Below are 19,545 nucleotides of genomic sequence, written 5' to 3'. Positions count from 1 at the left end.
GAGATGGTGACTGGTTGTTCCATTGTCCTTGACCATTCATTCTACTTCTGGCATGGCTTCCCTCTTCAGGTTATAGGACCGCCAGTGTCATTATCGCCTTGACGGATGGAGAGCTCCATGAGGACCTTTTCTTCTATTCTGAACAAGAGGTAGGAGCCTTGCGTTGGAAGTCTGAGCTGGGTGGAATGATGCAGCCGCAAAATTGCTCTTCACAGGGAATGGGGGGCTGTGTCCTTCCGATAAATCCAGAAGCAGGTTGGTCTTAAAATCTCAACTCCTGTTGAAACGACCATCAAACAATGTCCATAACTAACAGATCTTCTCTTTTGCAGATAAAGGCCTGTCTTTCTACTTCTCGGGGCTTCTTAGGAAAGGAATGAATTTTTGATGTTAATTTATCTTCAGTTTGCAGAAAGGGGGGAGGGAGAGAGAGGGGGGAGAGAGAAGGGGGGGGAGAGAGAAGGGGAGCGGGGGGGGGAGAGAAAGAGTGAAGGAGAAAGAGAGAGAGAAGGAGAGAGAGAGAGAAAGGGGAGAGAGGAGGAGGGGGGGGGAGAGAGATCTGGTGAAGTTGATGGCACATGTTTGCAGACATTTATTTTGTCTGTCTACCTCAGAAGTTACAACTGGCATGTCATTTTCACTCGCCTTTATTTTGGGAGACAATTGCAAACAAGAGAACTTTGCCCAGACAAGCTTGGAGCCACAATCTGACAGTTCCCATGCTCGTTTTGCAGGGGAATGCATTAGAAGGGCAGAATATAAAATGTTTAAATAAAGCAAAATGTCCAGAGGAATTGGCTATTCTCTTGGGAAGGGACAAGATGAGGGGGAAGCGAGAGGTTTGCATGGCCTTTAATGCCTTTTCATGCTGTATTTGCAACCTCTCCTATAAATGCAAAGATTGTTTATTTCAATGTTGCTATATTTTTTTCTTCTTCCCATCTGACCTCCCAGATTCTCCTTCATTTCCCCCACCCCAAGTCCTCATGAGCATTCATTTTGTCTCGTGCCCCCCCCCCCTTTCTGGGAAGCATGCATTAAGAAAGAACATCATGAAATATAAACCCAATGAATCTCTTTCCCGGCGTTAGCTGAGGCCCTAGGGACTTTCCCAAGGAAAATTTTTGCTGCTCCCTTCCCTCCACTGTCATCTCTTGACTGCAAAAATTAAATGCTTCAGGATTCAGGATTCAGATGCATTGCAACATCTTTAGAAGGATGAACCAGAAAATAGGGTCGATTTTTTTTCAGCAACACAGATCTTCAGTGCTGTCACCCCAATTCTAGAAAAAGGACACTCCAGGTTGAAGAGATTACACATTAACTTGGCTGTGGTGTTCTAAAAAATAAGGTTGATCAAAAGCACGGAGGTAGAGAGGTGCACAACTTGGCCTTCCCCAATCCAAGGCCTTCCAGATGCTTTCAGGGAATTCTTAGCCTGCAACACATCTGAGGGCATCAGATTGCAGAAAGCTATCGCGGCCCATCCTCCCTGTCTGAAGCATTCGAAGGGAATTGGCCAGATTTAAGCTGCCTTACGCGGAACAAGGCTTAAGTCCATTGTGAGACGCGTAATTTTAGCCCTGTTCTAAAGTCGTAATTATTGTTGTGCAGAAAAGGCAGACTGCCTTCCCTCTCTCCTCTCTCCTCTCCCCCACTTGTTTCCGTTCAAGAGAAGAAGCGCCTGACAATGATTATAATTTTTTATATGTACATTTAAAATAAATTCCCAAGAAGATGATTCTGAGGTGACCAAGAAACCAGGTGAAGAACCAATCTTGCATAGTATAGCAAACTGCAGCTTCCCTGGTCAGCAAATTTTAAAGAAAAGCACCAAGAAATAAATTTTATTTTATTTTATTTTTATTTTTATTATTTTTATTTTATTTTATTATTTTATTTTATTATTTTATTTTATTTTATTATTTTATTTTATTTTATTATTTTATTTTATTATTTTGTTTTAATTTTTATTTATTTATTTTATTTATTTTATATTTATTTAATTTTACTTTATATTTTGATTTTTATATTTTAGTTAATTTTACATTTTATTTTATTTTATTATTTATTTATGTATTTTATTTTATCTTTAATTTTATTTTTTATTGTGTTGTAATTATTTATTTATTTCAGAAATTGGATAGCAAGGAATAATGGAAAAAACAACCCCAAACTGCAACCATCCCTGCCAGCTAAAATAATAAATAAGCTTGAAATGTGAAAAAAAATTATTTTTAAAAAAGGGAGGCAGACAAGCAGAAGTTTCTTCTGTGGAGACAGGAACCTTGGTGAAATTCGAAGAGATATTTTCGCATAGCTCCTTTGGTGTCGTGGTTAAGGCACCTGGTTACAGGTAATTGAGGACTACCTGTATTGTTTAAGGAGGGCCAGGAAGCCTGACACAAAGATGAAGCAACTCCGTTCCCCTCTCCTTCCATCAGTCCTGGAGTCTTTTTTAAAAAATTATAATTATGGGTTATATCCCAAAAAGAAAGGCGATTTTGCCGGGGTTGAATATGTTTTTTTTCCTTCCTGCTGAGGTGGCAGGTAGGTGGGTGAGATGAGCCAGGAGATAAAATGGTAGTTGGAAAGCCTCATCCAAGAATGACTGTCTCTACGCTGTTTGAGGTGCAACCAATGCTTTGTCCTTTCTTTCAAGGCCAACCGATCCCGTGAGCTGGGAGCAACGGTATACTGTGTCGGGGTAAAGGACTTCAATGAAACTCAGGTAATTTTCGATCGTCTTGCATCTAGGCAATGCTTGGTTTAAGTGTAACTGCTTTCAGTCTCATTCAAAATTGCTTTCGAGGGAGCCAGAAGTCCAGGACGTGACTCCAAAATGTCAAAAGAGCGGCCAGAACGGTGGAATCAAAACTTCAACCCTTTTCGATAAGCGTTAACATCCGTTCTTGCCATGACACGGCCGCCATCTTGATTTGGTGCACCGTTTCCTGTGAAAAACGTCTGGCATCTCTACAGATCAAAGGATGGCTGGATTTAAAAAAAAAATGAAAATGAAAAAAGAAAAGAAAAATGAAATCCATCCAACGGCTTTCAGTGGGAAACCATTCAGCTGCTGGAATTTGTACAACCCCATTCCTCATATCCCAATAAATCTTGCTAAAGAAAACTCTGAGAATTAGATTGGAAGGAATTTTGGTTTTAGGCAGCTGCCAAAGAACCTGGAAGTTGCCTCTAAAGACTCCATGGATTCATCCTCCTGTAATAATTTAAACTATGATTCAGGTTCAGCCAGGATCCAATCATAGTTTTCCTCAGCCTCAGCAGCTTAAGTAGATGTGGACTTCATCTCTCAGAATTCCCCAGGGAGAATTCTGAGACCTGAAATCCACACATCTGAAAGTTGTTGAGGTTGCAAAACATTGTCCTATTATATTGGAGTTCTCTACTCTGGGGGGGGGGGGTGTTCCTCATTCCCCCTCACCCCTTCACGGTATTTGGAAAAACTAGGATCCTCCTATTGTAGCAATGAGTGCAAATCCTGAGAAAAATAAGAACTGTGGAAGACACAAAAGCCACACACAAGCACACGGATGTCAACAAAACTTGACAAACGGTTGTCTCCATCTCTTGCACAATGGTCATCTGCCTCTCAGGATTTGACTGACTGTGTGTGTCCAGCATTTCCTTGTGTCCTTGTTGGCTGACCCACTTTTTTCCCTCCAAAACCAGTTGGCTCGAATTGCTGACAGCAAGGATCATGTCTTCCCGGTGAATGATGGCTTTGAAGCTCTCCAAGGGATCATAGACTCTGTAAGTCTTGCTTACCACTGTACTCATCTCATGACTTTGTGAAATTAGCATTGTTGTTGCTGCCAGAAACAGTCTATTTATCAGCGCCGGGTCATCCGAGGGCCTCCTAGAAAGAAACCGGTAGCAGCCATTGAACTGAATGCGCTTAGCCGAGTGGAAGAGAGGTTTGGGCTGCATGATAGCTCCAACATGCTCGGGAATTGTTTAGCAAAAGCAAAGAGAATTAGTGGCTTTTATTCAGAGGATGAGGAAGTTATATACCACTAGCCGATTACCAGCGTATAGGGGCGAATTGCCAGGACCAAACGTAGTTTGTAATGTTGGATTTTTCCCCTTACCAGAGGGAGTCCCCTTGTGGAGTACTGTGAAGCCATTACCATGGCAACTCCACTGTGCTGCACAGTAGAAGCCATTTCATGGCAGTACGGTAGAATTTGTTTTAAGGCACAACAGGCTGTATCTTAACAGAACACAAGAGGTGTTAGGGGTGTCTTACACCCCACAGTATTTGTTTCTAGAGAGTAAGTCATCTGCGTGCCAAGTTTGGTTGAAATTGCCGAGGCATTCCAGAGTTATGCTGGAATGTACACACACACACACACACACACACACACAGCAGTGTATGTGTGTGTGTGTGTGTATACTTTTACTGTAGCCTATTTTTTAGATCAGGAACCTTGTGTTCTCTCTCTCTCTCTCTCTCTCTCTCTCTCTCTCTCTCTCTCTCTCACTCACTCACTCACTCACTCTCACTCTCTCACTCTCTTTCTCTCTCCCCCCTGTAATCTCTTCCAACTGAACATACAAATGTGGTTAGGGCACCAGGTATTGTGTGAACCTAAAAATATTCTGAGTTTAGACTTGCATTCTCTCTCCAGCTGTTCCTAATAGATTCCAGAAGTATTTTCTTTCTCTTTGTCTCGCTGGTTGTATTTCTTATGGCTTCAATTGCCAGCAGCAACTCACCAGATTTCAGAAAACTCAATTCTATTAACCAGATTTGGTTGATTTCTGACCGTCTTAATGGAGAAAACGTAGACTCCTGTAACATAACATGTCACAAGAGGATGATTGGAGAAGCTTTGATAAAGAAAAATTGCTGTATGGCAAACATTATTTAGCCCGAAGGGAAAAAAGCGTGACATAGACTTCCCTCTGCAGATGGGGAGAAGATGGCTACACCTGGTCCTTGTTCATCATGGTCTATTTTTGCTGGATACCAATTGCTTTCTTTGCCCAAAAGGTACCCAATGTAACAATTTGTTTATTTATTTTGGCAAAGATCATAGAGAACAGGAGTTTTTGCAAATAGTAGCTGGGACAGTAATGAGCATATGGGCTCTGCAGGTATGGTCAGAAAACCCACAACATTATGATAGTAGTGTCCCCTGTCTGTAGAGATTCTCCGTCATCCAGGTCATGGTGTCCCCTGTTGTTTTTTTTATGTGCAGATTCTCTGGGTCAGCACCAGTTCTTGTATCTGGGAGAGTCGCCCCTAAAACTCCCTTTTTGCAAATTAAAGGACAGGTGTGTAAATACCATATTTTTCAGGCTATAAGATGCAACGGAATATAAGCACCAAATTTTGAAGAAGTACATTTAAAAAAAAATGTTTTTGCACTCTGCAGGCCTCCTAAACCCTCTGTACGTCTTGTGGAAAACGGGGCATGCAAAGAGTTTGAGAGGCCTGCAAAGTGCTCCTGGTGGCTGGGGGAGGCAAAAACAAGCAGAAAATAGCCTGTTTTTTGCTCGTTTTTGCCCTCCCCAGCCCCCAGGAGCATTTTTGCAGAGGGGGTGGGGTTTTAAGAGGCCAAAAATCCTGTATTCAGTGTATAAGACACACCAAGATTTTCACCTTCTTTTTGGGGGGAGGGGGGAAAGTTGCGTCATACTCCGAAAAATACGGTGGATAAAACATTGTAAGATTATCACAGACAAATCACATCATTTGTCATTTGATTCTAAGTGTGTAGATCAAACAGATGTAAGTGGGGGCCAGCAATGTCCATGATGGGAGGAGCATAAAACTGAACCAGGCAGTACCAGAGCATTGAAGCAAAACCCCATCTTAGTGTATGTGCGCGCGCGCCTTACTCCCAAGGGCGGAGCTTATAGTGCGATGCTCTGATTCTTCCTTCATGTGACAAGAGGTGCTACCATTTCTGCTCAGCCGGGACACATTGCACCTAGGGCCGTGATGACGAACCTATGGCATGCATGCCACAGTTGGCACGTGGAAGCCTCTATGCCAACACGCAAGCCGTCGCCCAGCTGAGCTCCACCAAGCAGGCACGTCCATCTCCCGCTGGCCAGTTGCATGCAAGGCCGACATAACATCTGTAACAGCATAGGCATGCAGGGGGGGTTGGGGAGCAGGGGGGCGGCGCACCCCCTCACCCAATTTTTGGTCCCAGGAGGTTTCAAGGAGGCCGCCTAGGCCCAAAATGGGGTGCAGGGGAGAGGGCTGCATGCGCAGGGGGGCAGGAGATGTGCGCATTGTATTATGGGTTTGGGCACACATGGTCATGCTGTCGTGTGTGGCTTTCAGCAAGCGAGGACAAAAAGGTTAGCCGTCACAGATCTAGGGCAAGCCCCAATGGCAGCTCCCACCTGCATCCATGCGGGCCCTTTTCTCATGACGAGGATGCAAAAGGCATCCTTGTGTCCCAGGAGTTCTACGTAGGGAACTCAGCCGTGCCACGGTGTTGTTATTCTGATGTCATAGCAGGTTGTCCCTGATTCTTAGGTCCTTCATAGCAGAGGTGGGTTCCTACCAGTTCGCACTGGTCTGGCCGAACCGGTAGTAACGTGGCGGCCTGGGTCCCTGGAACCGGCAATGACCCAGGCCCACCAAGCCCTTGAACTGGTTCTCCTACAGTGCTGCCATCTTGATTTTTGGTTCTGTACATGCGCAGGACGATTTTCAGTTCAGAAATGTAATTTTCCCCTCTTCTTTAACATTTTGCAGATGCACAGACCTTTTAGGCACAAATGCACACGTAGTGTGTGCTTGGTGTTTGGTGTGTGTGCTTGTTTCACTCAGGCACAGGCGCAAACTTTTTGGCACACCGAACTGGCAGTAATGCCGGCAGCAACCCACCCCTGCTCTCACCCCTGCTCCTTAGCAAAGAGGGATGCGTGTTGTGTGTGAGTTATTTCAGCTCTGCCAAATGTCAGGAAATAGGCATAGGGGCCTCCGTGCCATTCTGCAGAATCTGACAAAAGGACTTTAGAACCCTTGACCCTCCTCCCATCCCAAAACGAATTTCCCCGTTCCTTTTCCTGAAAAGAATCAACTGAACGAGGTTGTGGGGATTCATGGACCATGGAAATAAAATCCGTGGCTACCCCAGAGAATCACAAAGTCTTCGTGCTGTGACTCACTCAAAGGTCACGGCTGAAAGCCAGAGATGCCTCTTTTTGGAAGTTTATGTCCTGCTTTTCCAAACAAAAGTTCCAAATTCTTTCCAACCCCTCCCCCCACTTTTTTTTTCTGCGGTTATTTCTATCTTTCAGACTGGATTTCATCTTGGCTCGGCCTTGAAGATTTGTACCAGATTTAATTTTGTGAGTGAACATAAATAGGGATTAAACCTGACAGGAGAATCACACCTAGATGCCTGTAAGGAGCCGAGAGAGAATCTAGAATGCTTGCTGGTTGGCTAACTTTGATCCTTACACTGGCTGGCTCCACTCACAGCAGTTCCTACTTCATCCTGGCTAATTGTTTTGTTTTTTTCTTACATGCTTTACATACCTGTCTTTCCCCGAAAATAAGACCCAATCTTACATTAATTTTTGCTCCAAAAGATGCATTAGGGCAGTGATGGCAACCCTTTTTCTTACGGCGTGCCAAAATTGCACATGTTTTCATACACGGTCATGTGCCCACATCAATTCAATCCTCCCTGCCCAGCTGCACATGCACACACAACCCTCCGTGCATGCACGCACGACTCTTCCACAGGCTTAGGGGGCTTTCCTGAAGCCTGGGGAGTGCAAAACGTCCTCCCCCGCCCCCCCCCCCGAGTCCTCCGGAAGCTGTAAACAGATCGTTTCTGAACTTCCGGTTGGCCCGTTGGAGCTGTTTTTCGACCTTCCCAATCTCCGGAGGCTTTCCTGAAATCTAGGGAGGGTAAAAACAGCCTTCCTTGCCCCTACAGAAGGCCGAAAATCAGCTGGCATCAGCTGTGCGCCGGAGCTGATGGATAGTGTGCCAGCAAATACGGCTTTGTGTGTCACCTGTGGCATACAATACAACAGCAGAGTTGGAAGGGGCCTTGGAGGTCTTCTAGTCCAACCCCCTGCCTAGGCAGGAAACCCTACACCACTTCAGACAAATGGCTATCCAACATCTTCTTAAAGACTTCCAGTGTTGGGGCATTCACAACTTCAGGAGGCAACTTCTGTTCCACTGATTAATTCTTCTAACTGTCAGGAAATTTCTCCTCAGTTCTAAGTTTCCACCCATTGCTTCTTGTTCTACCTTCAGATGCCTTGGAGAATAGTTTGACTCCCTCTTCTTTGGGGCAGCCCCTGAGATATTGGAAGACTGCTATCATGTCTGTCCTGGTCCTCCTTTTCATCAAACTAGACATACCCAGTTCCTGCAACCGTTCTTCATATGTTTTAGCCTCCAGTCCCACTGCCTACTTCCCTCCATATAGATGCAGTTCCATTGAGGACTACATGTTGAATGCGGTTGGTCAGCCAGAGTGTCCTCAGTTCGCCATCAAGGCATTAGGACTTATTTCTGGGGGAATGTGGTACAAATGTGTCCTTCTGGCTGACAATCTTAACCGGGGCTTATTTTTGGGGTAGGGCTTATAATTACGAGCATCCTGAAAAATTATTTTCTGGTTTGGTCTTATTTTTGGGAAAACACAGTAGTTAGAAAAATTTGCTACTTTTCTTCCATTCTGGACCTTTTATGGAGACCTTGTAAAAAAGATATTGTTTCACCTGCACCTCCTGCACACAAGTGTTGAAGGTTGGGGGTGGGCATCGCTCCAGAGTACAGGCAGTCCTTGACTTATAACAATTCATTTAGTGACTGTTTGACGTTACAATGGCACTGAAAAAAAGAACTCAGGATCATTTTTCACACTTACGACCATTGTCACATCCTGGGATCACGTGCTCCCCTTTTGTTGCTTTCGGACCAGAAAAGTCAATGTGAAAACCAGATTGACTTAACGACCGTGTTAGTAATTTAACAACTGCAGCGATTCACTTTAACAACGGTAGCAGGAAAGATTGTAAAAACGGGGCAAAGCTCACTTAACAAATGTCTCGCTTAGCAAAGTGTTGGGCTCAATTGTTGTTGTAAGTAGAGGGCTACCTCTATCTTCATTTAAAATACTCACATGACACCACATAAACAGGGCAGTCTTCATAACATTTTGGAGCCAAAAGGGTATGAAAAATCCACATTCATTCACCTCAACTCCACCTCCAGCACATGACCGTCTTCTCCTCCTTCGTTGTCTGGATGGCTGTTGGTCCAGGACCTCAAAGGCCCTGGAGTTTGACCAAGTGCTTTCTCCTGTTCTTTCCCATTCGATAGCCTCGTGATGGCGAACCTATGGCATGCGTGCCAGAGGTGACATGCAGAGCCCTCTCTGTGGCCACATGTGCCGTCGCCAGCTGTTTTTCTGGTTTCTGGCATTCACATGCATGCAAGCCAGCTAGTCTTCACAGGTGCCTGAAAATAGCCCCTAAAACGCCCCCCAAATGGCTGTTTTTTGGGCTGTTTCAGAGCACTTGGGGGCCATTTTCAGGTGTTTTTTCAAGCTGTTTTTAGGCTGTTTTTGATTTTAAAAATGCCCAAAAAACACTCTGAAAACAGCCCCCAAATGCCCAAAAAACAGGCATGAGCAGGCCGTCCAGCTGGTCTTTGGGTTTCCAGCATTCCGGCACGCGGGTGCTCACATGCACTCACGTTCCAGTTTGAACATTTGGTGCCGAAAAGGTTATCCATCACTGCTATAGCCCGATGTTTTTAGATTTTCTGAAATTTTTGGGTTGCAATTAGTATGTTGCATTTTCCCCATTGCCAAACATAGGTGTTACAGCTAGATGACCAAAACCTCATCAGTGCCTTGGGGCTTTTCCTGCAGTCCCCATCTTGACTTAGCTGAAGACCCCCTTGGAGATCTTTCTGGCCTTGCTCCCCCATGAACCTGGGGTGATAAAGGAAGCCCATCTTCTCCTGGCTTGGGTATGCAAACCATTTTGCAGTGTGGAAAGTACTTGGAGTATTTCTGGGAGCAGAAGTTGGGTGGAAGGTCCTGTACCTTCCTTGACCATTCCTGATAGGGCTTGAAGCAGAAGGTACTGAAAGGATGGGACCTCTCCTTTCAGTCTTCAGGTCTTTTGACTCCTCTAACATGAGTCCTTTTTGGTTTAGCCGTTAAGATATTCCAGCTTTGAGTGACGCTGTGAGTTCTCCATCCGGATGCACCCAAAGTTGTTAAACCATGTTATTCTTTCTTGTGCCTTCTAGATTCTGAAGAAATCTTGCATTGAAATCCTTGCTGCAAAACCTTCCAGCATTTGTGCAGGCGGTGAGTTTACCATGGAATATTTTCAGCCTTTCTTGCTTTGGGGAATGGCATCTCGTTTTTTTGATCCTGGAGGGAAGGGAGTCAACTGTCTTTTGGCACTCTGGAGGAAATTTTTCTTTCGCTCAGAAATGCCAGAAAATTCCATCTGTTGGTTGTCTGCTTGCATGAAAAATATATATCTTGATTTGATCTATTTTTAGGGTTGGTTTTCATTGAGGGCAGATGGGCTCTGACATCTCAGGGTTCATTTATAAGATATCAGGAGGCCAATTGATGGAGGTTTTCGCCTTCCCTACTTTGGCTCCATCTCAAATCTCCTCTCTCCTGTGCCTTTGCTAATTAGCCTTATTGTTAGTCTTATTAGTTTGCACCTCATACACCGAAATTAAATGCCATCTTCAGTGTACATTATAACTATAAAAATAAAACACAAACACACATCCTTCATATTCTGCACAATTGAATTGAAATGATGCTGCATTAATATTGCACTATACCATAGAATTCAATATGGTTACTGCCCTGGGATAGAAGCCGATTTTCAGCCTATTTGCCCTTGTTTTTAATTGTCCTGTACCATCTGCCAGATGGTAATAGTTCAAAAAAAGGGGTGCCCAGGATGAGATGGATCTTTAAGGATGTTTTGAACTTTCTTAAGGCAGCAGGAGCTATGAAGCTCTTCCAAAGAGAGGAGAGGGAAACCCATGACCCTCTGGAGCACTGTCCTATCTGCCCCTGTGCAATTGGCAAACCAGATACAGGTGTAAGTTGAACTACTCTCTCTGGTGCAGCGATAGAAGGTCACCAGCAGTTTTTCCTTCAGTTGTTGTTTCCTGAGAAGTCTCAGGTAATATAATCTCTGCTGGGCCCTTTTGACCAGGGCTGCAATATGAGTGCCCCAGATCCGGTCCTCTTTTAGGATAACACCCAGAAACTTAAAACTGGCCACTTGCTCCACTCTGTCTCCATGTATAATGTTTGAAACAAGAAAAAAAAAGCACAGATCTCACTGTCCTCCATCCTGGCTTTGTCCCTTTTCAAACTTTAGCTTCCCTGCCAGGAGGTATAACAGGATTGGGAATAGGGCCACCGATTCCACATCCAAAGGATTGGGAGCAAAAAGAATAAACTGGATTCAGGAATATGGCTTGGAATATGTAAGACTGTGTTTGGTCTCCTCTTGAAAACCTCCCTGATGAAGCACCCACAACTTCTGGAGGCAAGCACTTCCACCGATTGGTTGTTCTCACTGTCAGAAAATCTCATACCTTTATGAGAAGTAGAGGGTCCCATCAACCTACTCAACACAAGTCCTCTGAGAAGCTCCACATTTGCAATGGAGGTGAATGTCTCTGCTTTTTAGATAGGCATTAGATGTATGAACAGGAGCAAGCTGGAAATGAGCCAATGATTGAATTTTATTTCAAAATGGACTTCCTAGGAGATAAATCAATGTTGAAGAGACCTTCTAGCCAGCGCTTCAGGCTTATTCCAGCTTCTCCTGCAAAAAAACCTCGACTGCTTATTTTCTCTCTTTCCTACATTCTGATCTCGTGTTTCTGGCATAGATTCACTGGGGGGGGGGGGGGGGAAAGAACCTGTTTTATTTTGGAGAGAGTTCATCTCCCTGGACAGCAGCTGGCAAACAGAGCTTGGCACCCACCTCAGTCAGAGGGCTTTTGCCCCTTCAGGGTCCCCATTGGCTTATTTAAACATCTAACATCTCGCTGGGGAGAAGAAGGAGAGCCATGAGGCCCTGCAGAATCACTGAGTTATTCAGAGTTCATGGGCTCCGCCAATTGTTTGCTAATTATTTTGGATATAAATGGGAGTGAGTTTACATGTTAGATGAGAAACACACTTTGGTTCATTCCCCAGGCTTTCAAAAGTCTGCAGACACAGCTATGCAATGAAGAATGCTGACCCACCCATTTTACGTTCTACCAATGAATAAGCTGTCTTTGTTCAGTCCTTGCTGATTGGGGGGGGGGGCGTGTAATCATCAGTCTGGTCCATCCAATTTTAGCCTGCATCTAAAATTCTAAATTTAAAACAAGACTGCCTTAAAATTCACAATCTAACAACTTTCTCCAATGTTTCGGCATCCGGTGTTTGATTCCAGAACTGCATTACAAAATGTGGAAAGCACAATTCATAGGATCGCTCATACAGAGGGTTTAGGCCGCAGACTAAAATTGACTTCTGTTTATTAAAAGGTGTTCTCATCCAAGGGTTGGTCAATGTCCTAATGAACGAAGCTATGAGTTCAATTGTTCTCGGTTTTTATTTTATCTTCAGATGTTTTAATGATATTTCATTATTCAGATATTTCCTTGTTCGACAGAAGGGACATGGATGGAAACTAGCTGATACTTTCAGTGTACAACTGAGTAGATATGTTGGATGAATAAAAATCTTAAAGCCCCCACTGTCGGTCCAAGTAATACACCCATAAGAAACAGAACTCCAAGGCAAGTAGGTTCCTCAAAGAAGCGCTTATTGGATTTATCATATTGACACTGATTGGTGAAAACTGACTCTAAAGGTTCCCACAGTTTTCACCTAATTAAAAGTAAAAAGTTTTTCCCCCTTCCCCAAACAATCAGTCACATGGTCCAATCAAGGTGCTGTCTGGTCACCTGGTAACATTGCTCCTCTCTCTGACCAGGTGTTAGAATGTCCTTGGTTCTTAGGGGAAACTATTTTGTTTTGGCTACAAAACCCCAGCTATCTCTATTCCCCCCTCCCTATCCCTCATCACCGTTGGGGCAAACTTTGAAGCCTCCAAGATGGCTTCAGTCAGGCCAGCTTCAGTGTTGACACCCACTTAATAAAAACATGCCAAAAGAGCAGGTGAAGGCTGTTATTGTACCCTCAAGAATCCAGAACAAGTTGAAGCCGCAATAGGCATTTTTGAGACTCCAGTCCACATAGAGAGTTTTGATCTTAAGTTCTCAGCAGGACCTCTACAGCGGAGGAAAATAGCAGAAAATTCTCTTTGGGCTTCTCTGGTTAAAAGAATCTGGGAAGCCACATCCCCAAAATTCAATAGACGGCATTTGTAGTGGGAGCGAGTAAAACAGTGAGGAAAACATCTGCCTAACAGGCAGAACATCTGGGGAAAGGAGTTCCACCTGGTGGTCTCTGCTCGTGTGAACCCTGGGAGATGAAATTACCTCTAGAGGCTGCCAACAAAGGGAAAGTGCCTTTAAAGTATCTGGTCCTGATATATTTTTAAAGTATCATAGAGTCCAGGCCCCCTCTGATCTACTTTGTTCCTTTACTTGAATTCCTGGTTTTCTTCCCCAATGTGCAGATGCCAAAATTTACAATTGAAAGCTAGAACATTGACCTGAGATTTATACAAAGCTGGCAATCCCTCTGCTGCTTTGTTGTTGTTATGTTGGTCAGCCATATCCATGTTTAGGCTGGATTTGGCACTTCCGTCCACCTACTGAGTGAGTCCTTCCCAAGGACCTGGGATAGGCAGATGTCATAGTTATAAAATGTTCAAGGTGCAGCACTGTTGCAGGATGTCAGCTGTTTCAAATAAAGCTGCCTTTTCCAATTGACCGGTGATGATTTTGTCGACACCAATGGTGTTCAGGTGGTGCTCCAGTTGTTTTGCACCCAAGGCGCCTACGACAATGGTTTTCTTTTACCACCATTGTTCTACTTCTATTTACAGGTCTTTGTATTTCGTGATTTCCTCCAGTTCTTTCTCTTCTCTTCTGCTATCTCGAGGTACTGCAACATTCACTATTATTCACTTTTTAATCTCTTTCTTATCAACAGTTCTTAAGTGTGGGGTGTTATGTGGCAGATGCTGACTTATGAACTCTAAAGACCCACACATCACTTCCACATTTTCTATTGCTTGATCTATTTAGTGATCCCACCTGCTTGCAGGCAAGTGGTATTTCTTGCAAGTATTGCAATGCTCTGTTTGTTGCTACTTTGTCGTGCCGTTGTTTGTAGTCAGTCTGGGTGAGCATCTTGTAACAGTCAAGCTACTACTATAATTATTTCAATTGCTGAGTTTAAGTGGAAAAGGTATCCTTTCTTGCATGTATAGATGTACTGCTGGAGGACAAAATAGAATTCTTTTTAATTTACTGCAAATAATGTACAAAAAAAACCCTTCTAGGCAAACTGTAGAACATAGATCTCGGATATTGAGCTGGAGGATTTGAACAAGGCATTAAATATGCACCTTTGGGGATGATTTAATTAGCTTTCTTACATATAGCTGAGGATAGGACTAGACGTGTGTTTCTGCCAGTTTGAATTCAAACTAGAATTCATGCCTGGCAGTGACCCAGGCCTGCCACACCCCCAACTGGTACCCTCGCTGCTGCTTGGCCGCCACCATTTTGGATTTTAGTGATTGCGCATGTGCAGTTCACTGTAAATTGTTTTGCCCATGCACAAAGAACAATTTACATTGAGCAGCACACACGAGTGCACCGCGCCTGTGGTGCACAGGTTGCAAACCAGCAGTAATGCCGGCAGCAACCCATCCCTGGGTTGGACTAGATGACCATGGGGTCCTGTCAGTTGCAAATAACCAGAAACGTTTGTTGTGTTCAAAGCAAAAAAAAAAAGTATATTATTGCTACCTAGACAGAATAATCCAGTCAACGGATGGTCAAAAGTAAATTGGCCCTGGATAAAGGTCAATGGAATTCATTGGGCTGGACTTGGATCTCTTGTGGCAACACAATGACTCCAAATTCGTGACATGCTTAACTCCACCTTCCAGCTCCGCTCATGTTCTGCTACAAATCCATTCCAACTCCACATAATTGTGACCTACACTCATATCACGCAGCCTAAATTCAGCGGCGGAAATGCTGATTTTCAGCAGTACCAACTGCATTTATTTATTTTCTTTTTTTTCTGTACTCATTTCCACCTTTACCCCAAAACAGGCTGGAAAGAGGCAACTGGACTTTCTGGTTTTTCTTCAAAGATGTTTTGCTTCTCATTCAAGAAGCTTCTTCAGCTCTGACTGGATGATGGAGAATGGAAGGCGGGGGAGGGATATGACTCATCTATCTCCAGTCTACAGCACAGTCCTTTCAGCAGTTCCAAGAAGGCTCCACAACCATTTGCACCAGAGGGGGCATTCAGCAGGTTCTGACCAGTTCTGGAGAACCAGTAGCGGAAATTTTGAATAGTTCAGCAAACCGGTAAATATCACCTCTGGCTGGCCCTGCCCCCATCTATTCTCTGCCTCCCGAATCCCAGCTGATCGGGAGGAAATGGGGATTTTGCAGTATCCTTCCCCTGCCATGCCCACCAAGCCATGCCATGCCATGCTCACCAAACCACACCTACAGAACCAGTAATAAAATACTTTGAACCCCACCACTGATTTGCACCACTCAGATGACCCTGAGGACACAGATAAACCTCCAGGTGGCCTCAACAACTCTCTAAAAGGATGCAAATGACCAGCTGTCTGCAAGGAGTATAAATCCTTTCATTCCACCACCATCCAGCCAGAGCTGAGGAAGCTTCTTGGGTGAGAAGCGAAAAAAACAGAAAGTTCAGCTGCCTCTTGGAAAAAATAAAGCACCTTTGGGGCTTTGGGATGAAAGCAACTGGAGCCTTGGTTGGAGCAGAGCCGAGATTCCTGAGTCAACTCGTAGGCTTTGTGCAGCTACAGTGCAGGAGACGCACCCCACTCATGACCCCCAGGCCATGGATTTAGACAGACAGGGTGTGAGCGGTGGCTCTTGAGCATCCGAGATAATGTTGATTCAGCAGAAAGCAGGGTCACTCAGCTTCAAAGCATTGGAAGTCATCCTTGCTTGCTCTCCGGATCGCTTTCATTTTAAGCCCTCTTGCACAGGCAAAATTTGCTGACTGCAGGGCAGGAACTGTTTAGAGAACTCTTGGTGAAGTGCTGCTGCTTCTGACTTTTCCTTGCAGAAGCAGCTCAAAAGGGGTGGCTCTGGTGCCTTTTATCCCACTGATCATTAGGGGCATTTGGAGGCTTCGGTGCTTCCTTTTGGCTGTGCTTCAACCCCCCCCCCCCGCCCCCCCAACTGAAAGGCTCATCTGCAAAAAAAACAAACTGGACAAAAATAAAAAACTGGCTTGAAGAGATTATTACACAACCAATAGAATTAAAACTGGAATTATTCTTATTAGGCATAATTACAGGGAACTATGAGAAAAAAACCAAATACCTACCGTGTTTCTCCAAAAATACGACCTGTCCTGAAACTAAGGCCTTGCCACATTTTTCTAGTGGGCAAAAATATAAGCTCTCCCCTGCAAATAAGCCCCCTGGACAATCCCCCACCTCTGGCCAGACAGAGCGCCACTCACCAACCTAGCGGTATCCTGAGGGTGCCAAGCCGCGGGAACTGGGGAGGCAAAGGTGATCACGTTGCTTGGCACCTTCAGGATACCCTAGGTTGGTGAGTGGCGCTGTGCCCAGCTGAAGGGGGGTTGCTGGGCAGCTGCTCTCTTGCGAGCGGGCTCCCAAAGAGCCCGGCACTGCCTCAGGGGCAAACGGTTGTGTTGCGCTGTCGCAGCAGTACAGCACAGCAGCCATGACGCAACCATGCTCACGAGCAGCCACCCAGCAAACCCTCTTTCCAGCCGGGCACAGTGCCATTCACCGACCTAGGGGTATCACCAAACCACATGAGCACCTGTTTGCCACCGCCCGGCTCTCGCAGCTTGGTGAATTGAAATGCCAGTGAATGGCGCTCTGCATGGCTGGAGAGGGGGGTCACGCGAGCGGCTGTTCCGCTCCCGCTCGCGTGCCTCCCAGCCTCATGATGCCCTAGCCCAGCTCTCCTCACAGAGCCAGAGCACCTCCGATGCCACTGCCGCCGCCACCACCGTCATCCCAGCATGGCTTTTTCAGTGGTTTCCAAATGGAGTCTTCTGGCAGTGGCCGCTCTGGGCGTACGCTCTATGGTTGTGAGTTGGCTGCCGGCAGGGCATACTCCCAGAAAGTACAACCATAGAGCGTACGCCCAGAGCGGCCACTGCAGGAAAACTCAGTTTGGAAGCCGCCGAAAAAGCCATGCTGGGATGGCAGCGGTGGTAGCAGCGGACGTGCTCTGACTCTGCGGGGAGAGCTGGGCCAGGGCATCATGAGGCTGGGAGGTGCAAGAGCGGAATAGCCGCTCGTGCAACTCCCCTCTCCAGCCATGCAGAGCGTGTTTCACTGCCATTTCAAAGGTGCCAAGCTGTGAGAGCCGGGCGGCGGCGAACAGGCGCTCATGTGGCTTGGCGATACCCCTAGGTCAGTGAATGGTGCTGTGCCTGGCTGGAAAGGGGGTTTGCCTGGTGGCTGCTCATGAGAATGGTCGCTTCATGGCTGCTGTGCTGCACTGCTGCGATAGCATAACACAGCCGTTCTCTCCTGAGGCTGTGCCCGCTCTTTGGGAGCCCGCTCTCAAGAGAGCAGCCGCCCGACAACCCCAAAACAATAAACCCTCCCCTCATAATAATGCCCAAGCCATATTTTGGGTGTAAAAAGAAAATAAGACCGTGTCTTATTTTCGGGGAAACATGGTAATACTACATGGCATCACAGCAGCAAGAATCACATACGCACAGAACTGGGGAAAAACAAAAAAACACCCACAGAAGAAAACGTGATTAAAAAAAAGTACTGGAGTTGCGCCGAAATGGACAGACTCACAAAAGAACTAAAAGACCAAGAGGAATTCGAATACTACTTAGTATGGAATCTATGGTGCAAATGGCTAGAGGAAAGAGGTAAAAAATAGGAAAGCAATAAAGGGAGGAAAAAATAAGAATTAAGATTGTATATAAAAATAGTACAAAATAAGAAATATAAGAGAACCAAATGTCTATATAAGATGTATTGTATGGAATCAATAGAGATAAAAGATATGTAAAAATATGTAATATGTTATATACAGTATATACACACACTTATGTGTGTACACACACACAGACACACACAGACACACACTTATGTCTCAGTAACTTTCAAGTGTACAAACTTCAAATTTCAACCATTTAGCATATGGGGCCAAAACTTAAATCAAAATTAGTCTTGGACCAAATATGATTGAAATGGTGCACACACACACACACACACACACACACACACACACACACACACGTACATACATACACACACACACACACATTCTGCATTGTGTAGTTGTTTCTCTCAATTCCCCCAAAATGTTCAATTTCTTTGTTAAGAGTAATAAACAAATTCTTGTCTGCAGACCAGTTTTTCCACTGGCATGTCTTAACGGGCATGATATTGGATCTACGTTTTACAAAATATTAAGTGTTCCACCAATTTCCTCCAAATGTTTTGTCTTTTTTAGGATGAGATAAGATTGTATCCTAAGACTATCACCTTTTTTTTTTCTTTCTGTTGTTGGTTACTGCTCAAATTCTACTCTCAAAGCCCTTCTGTGATGCTAGAAGAAAACAGCTGCAAACAGATGGACTGTATAAAAACGTCATTTACAGCTGTATGTTTCATCATTTTCAGAAATGATTCTGTTATAAATTTCGGGAGCATTTGTGAGGACTTCCATTTCTGTTGAGCCTCTACTAATTATGTGTCTTGTTCCAACATGTGCCCAAATATGCTCTGCCACATTCTCAGGATCTTAATTAAGATCACTGCCAAAAAAATTGAAAGTTAGCTTAATTCTGGAGGTTTTGGTGCTCTCTGAGCTCGCTTGCTAGTTTGCTTGCAGATGTTTCATTACCAGGCCAGGTAGCATCTTCATGTTCAACAAAACATCTGCAAGAAAACTGCCAAGCTCAGAAGCGTCCAACCCTGAGCTATGTAGAGTCTCCTCTATTGTTATCTTAATTTTTCCGGTTGATAGAGTGCTGGGAGTCAAGTCAAAAAAGTAAAACCAAACAATCCACAAATAAAATGCTTGAGCCAAGTTCCTTCATCTTGCATTATCATTTAATTATAATTTTAATGAATCAGGAATTATTTTAAAATCATGAAAAATATCTAGGTGGCTGCTAGGATTAAAACAAAATGTCTTGTTGGCACCTAATCAATTTTTTAAAAAACCCTCTAATGCCCTTCTCAAATAAGTGGTTTCTCTTTACTTTCAGAGTCCTTCCAAGTTGTGGTGACAGGAAATGGCTTCCGACACGCACGGAATGTGGATCGAGTCCTCTGTAGCTTCAGAATCAATGAGACAGTCACGCTCAGTAA

General features: G+C 44.6%; 1 protein-coding gene across 1 annotated transcript in view; it reads left to right on the top strand.

Moving 5' to 3' along the window:
* ANTXR1 (ANTXR cell adhesion molecule 1) overlaps positions 1 to 19,545 on the top strand; it is a 126,053-nt gene that overhangs the window by 28,893 nt on the left and 77,615 nt on the right. Inside the window, exons 6-10 of the mRNA XM_032230097.1 lie at positions 70 to 149; positions 2,663 to 2,731; positions 3,697 to 3,777; positions 10,283 to 10,343; positions 19,443 to 19,541. Of these exons, the coding sequence (XP_032085988.1) occupies positions 70 to 149; positions 2,663 to 2,731; positions 3,697 to 3,777; positions 10,283 to 10,343; positions 19,443 to 19,541 (390 nt within the window). The remainder of the gene's footprint in view (positions 1 to 69; positions 150 to 2,662; positions 2,732 to 3,696; positions 3,778 to 10,282; positions 10,344 to 19,442; positions 19,542 to 19,545) is intronic.

This window comes from Thamnophis elegans, chromosome 13, assembly GCF_009769535.1.
Source record: "Thamnophis elegans isolate rThaEle1 chromosome 13, rThaEle1.pri, whole genome shotgun sequence".
Lineage (NCBI taxonomy): Eukaryota > Metazoa > Chordata > Lepidosauria > Squamata > Colubridae > Thamnophis > Thamnophis elegans.
Note: the sequence above shows the minus strand (reverse complement) of the source record. Positions and strands in the feature narration are given on the sequence as shown.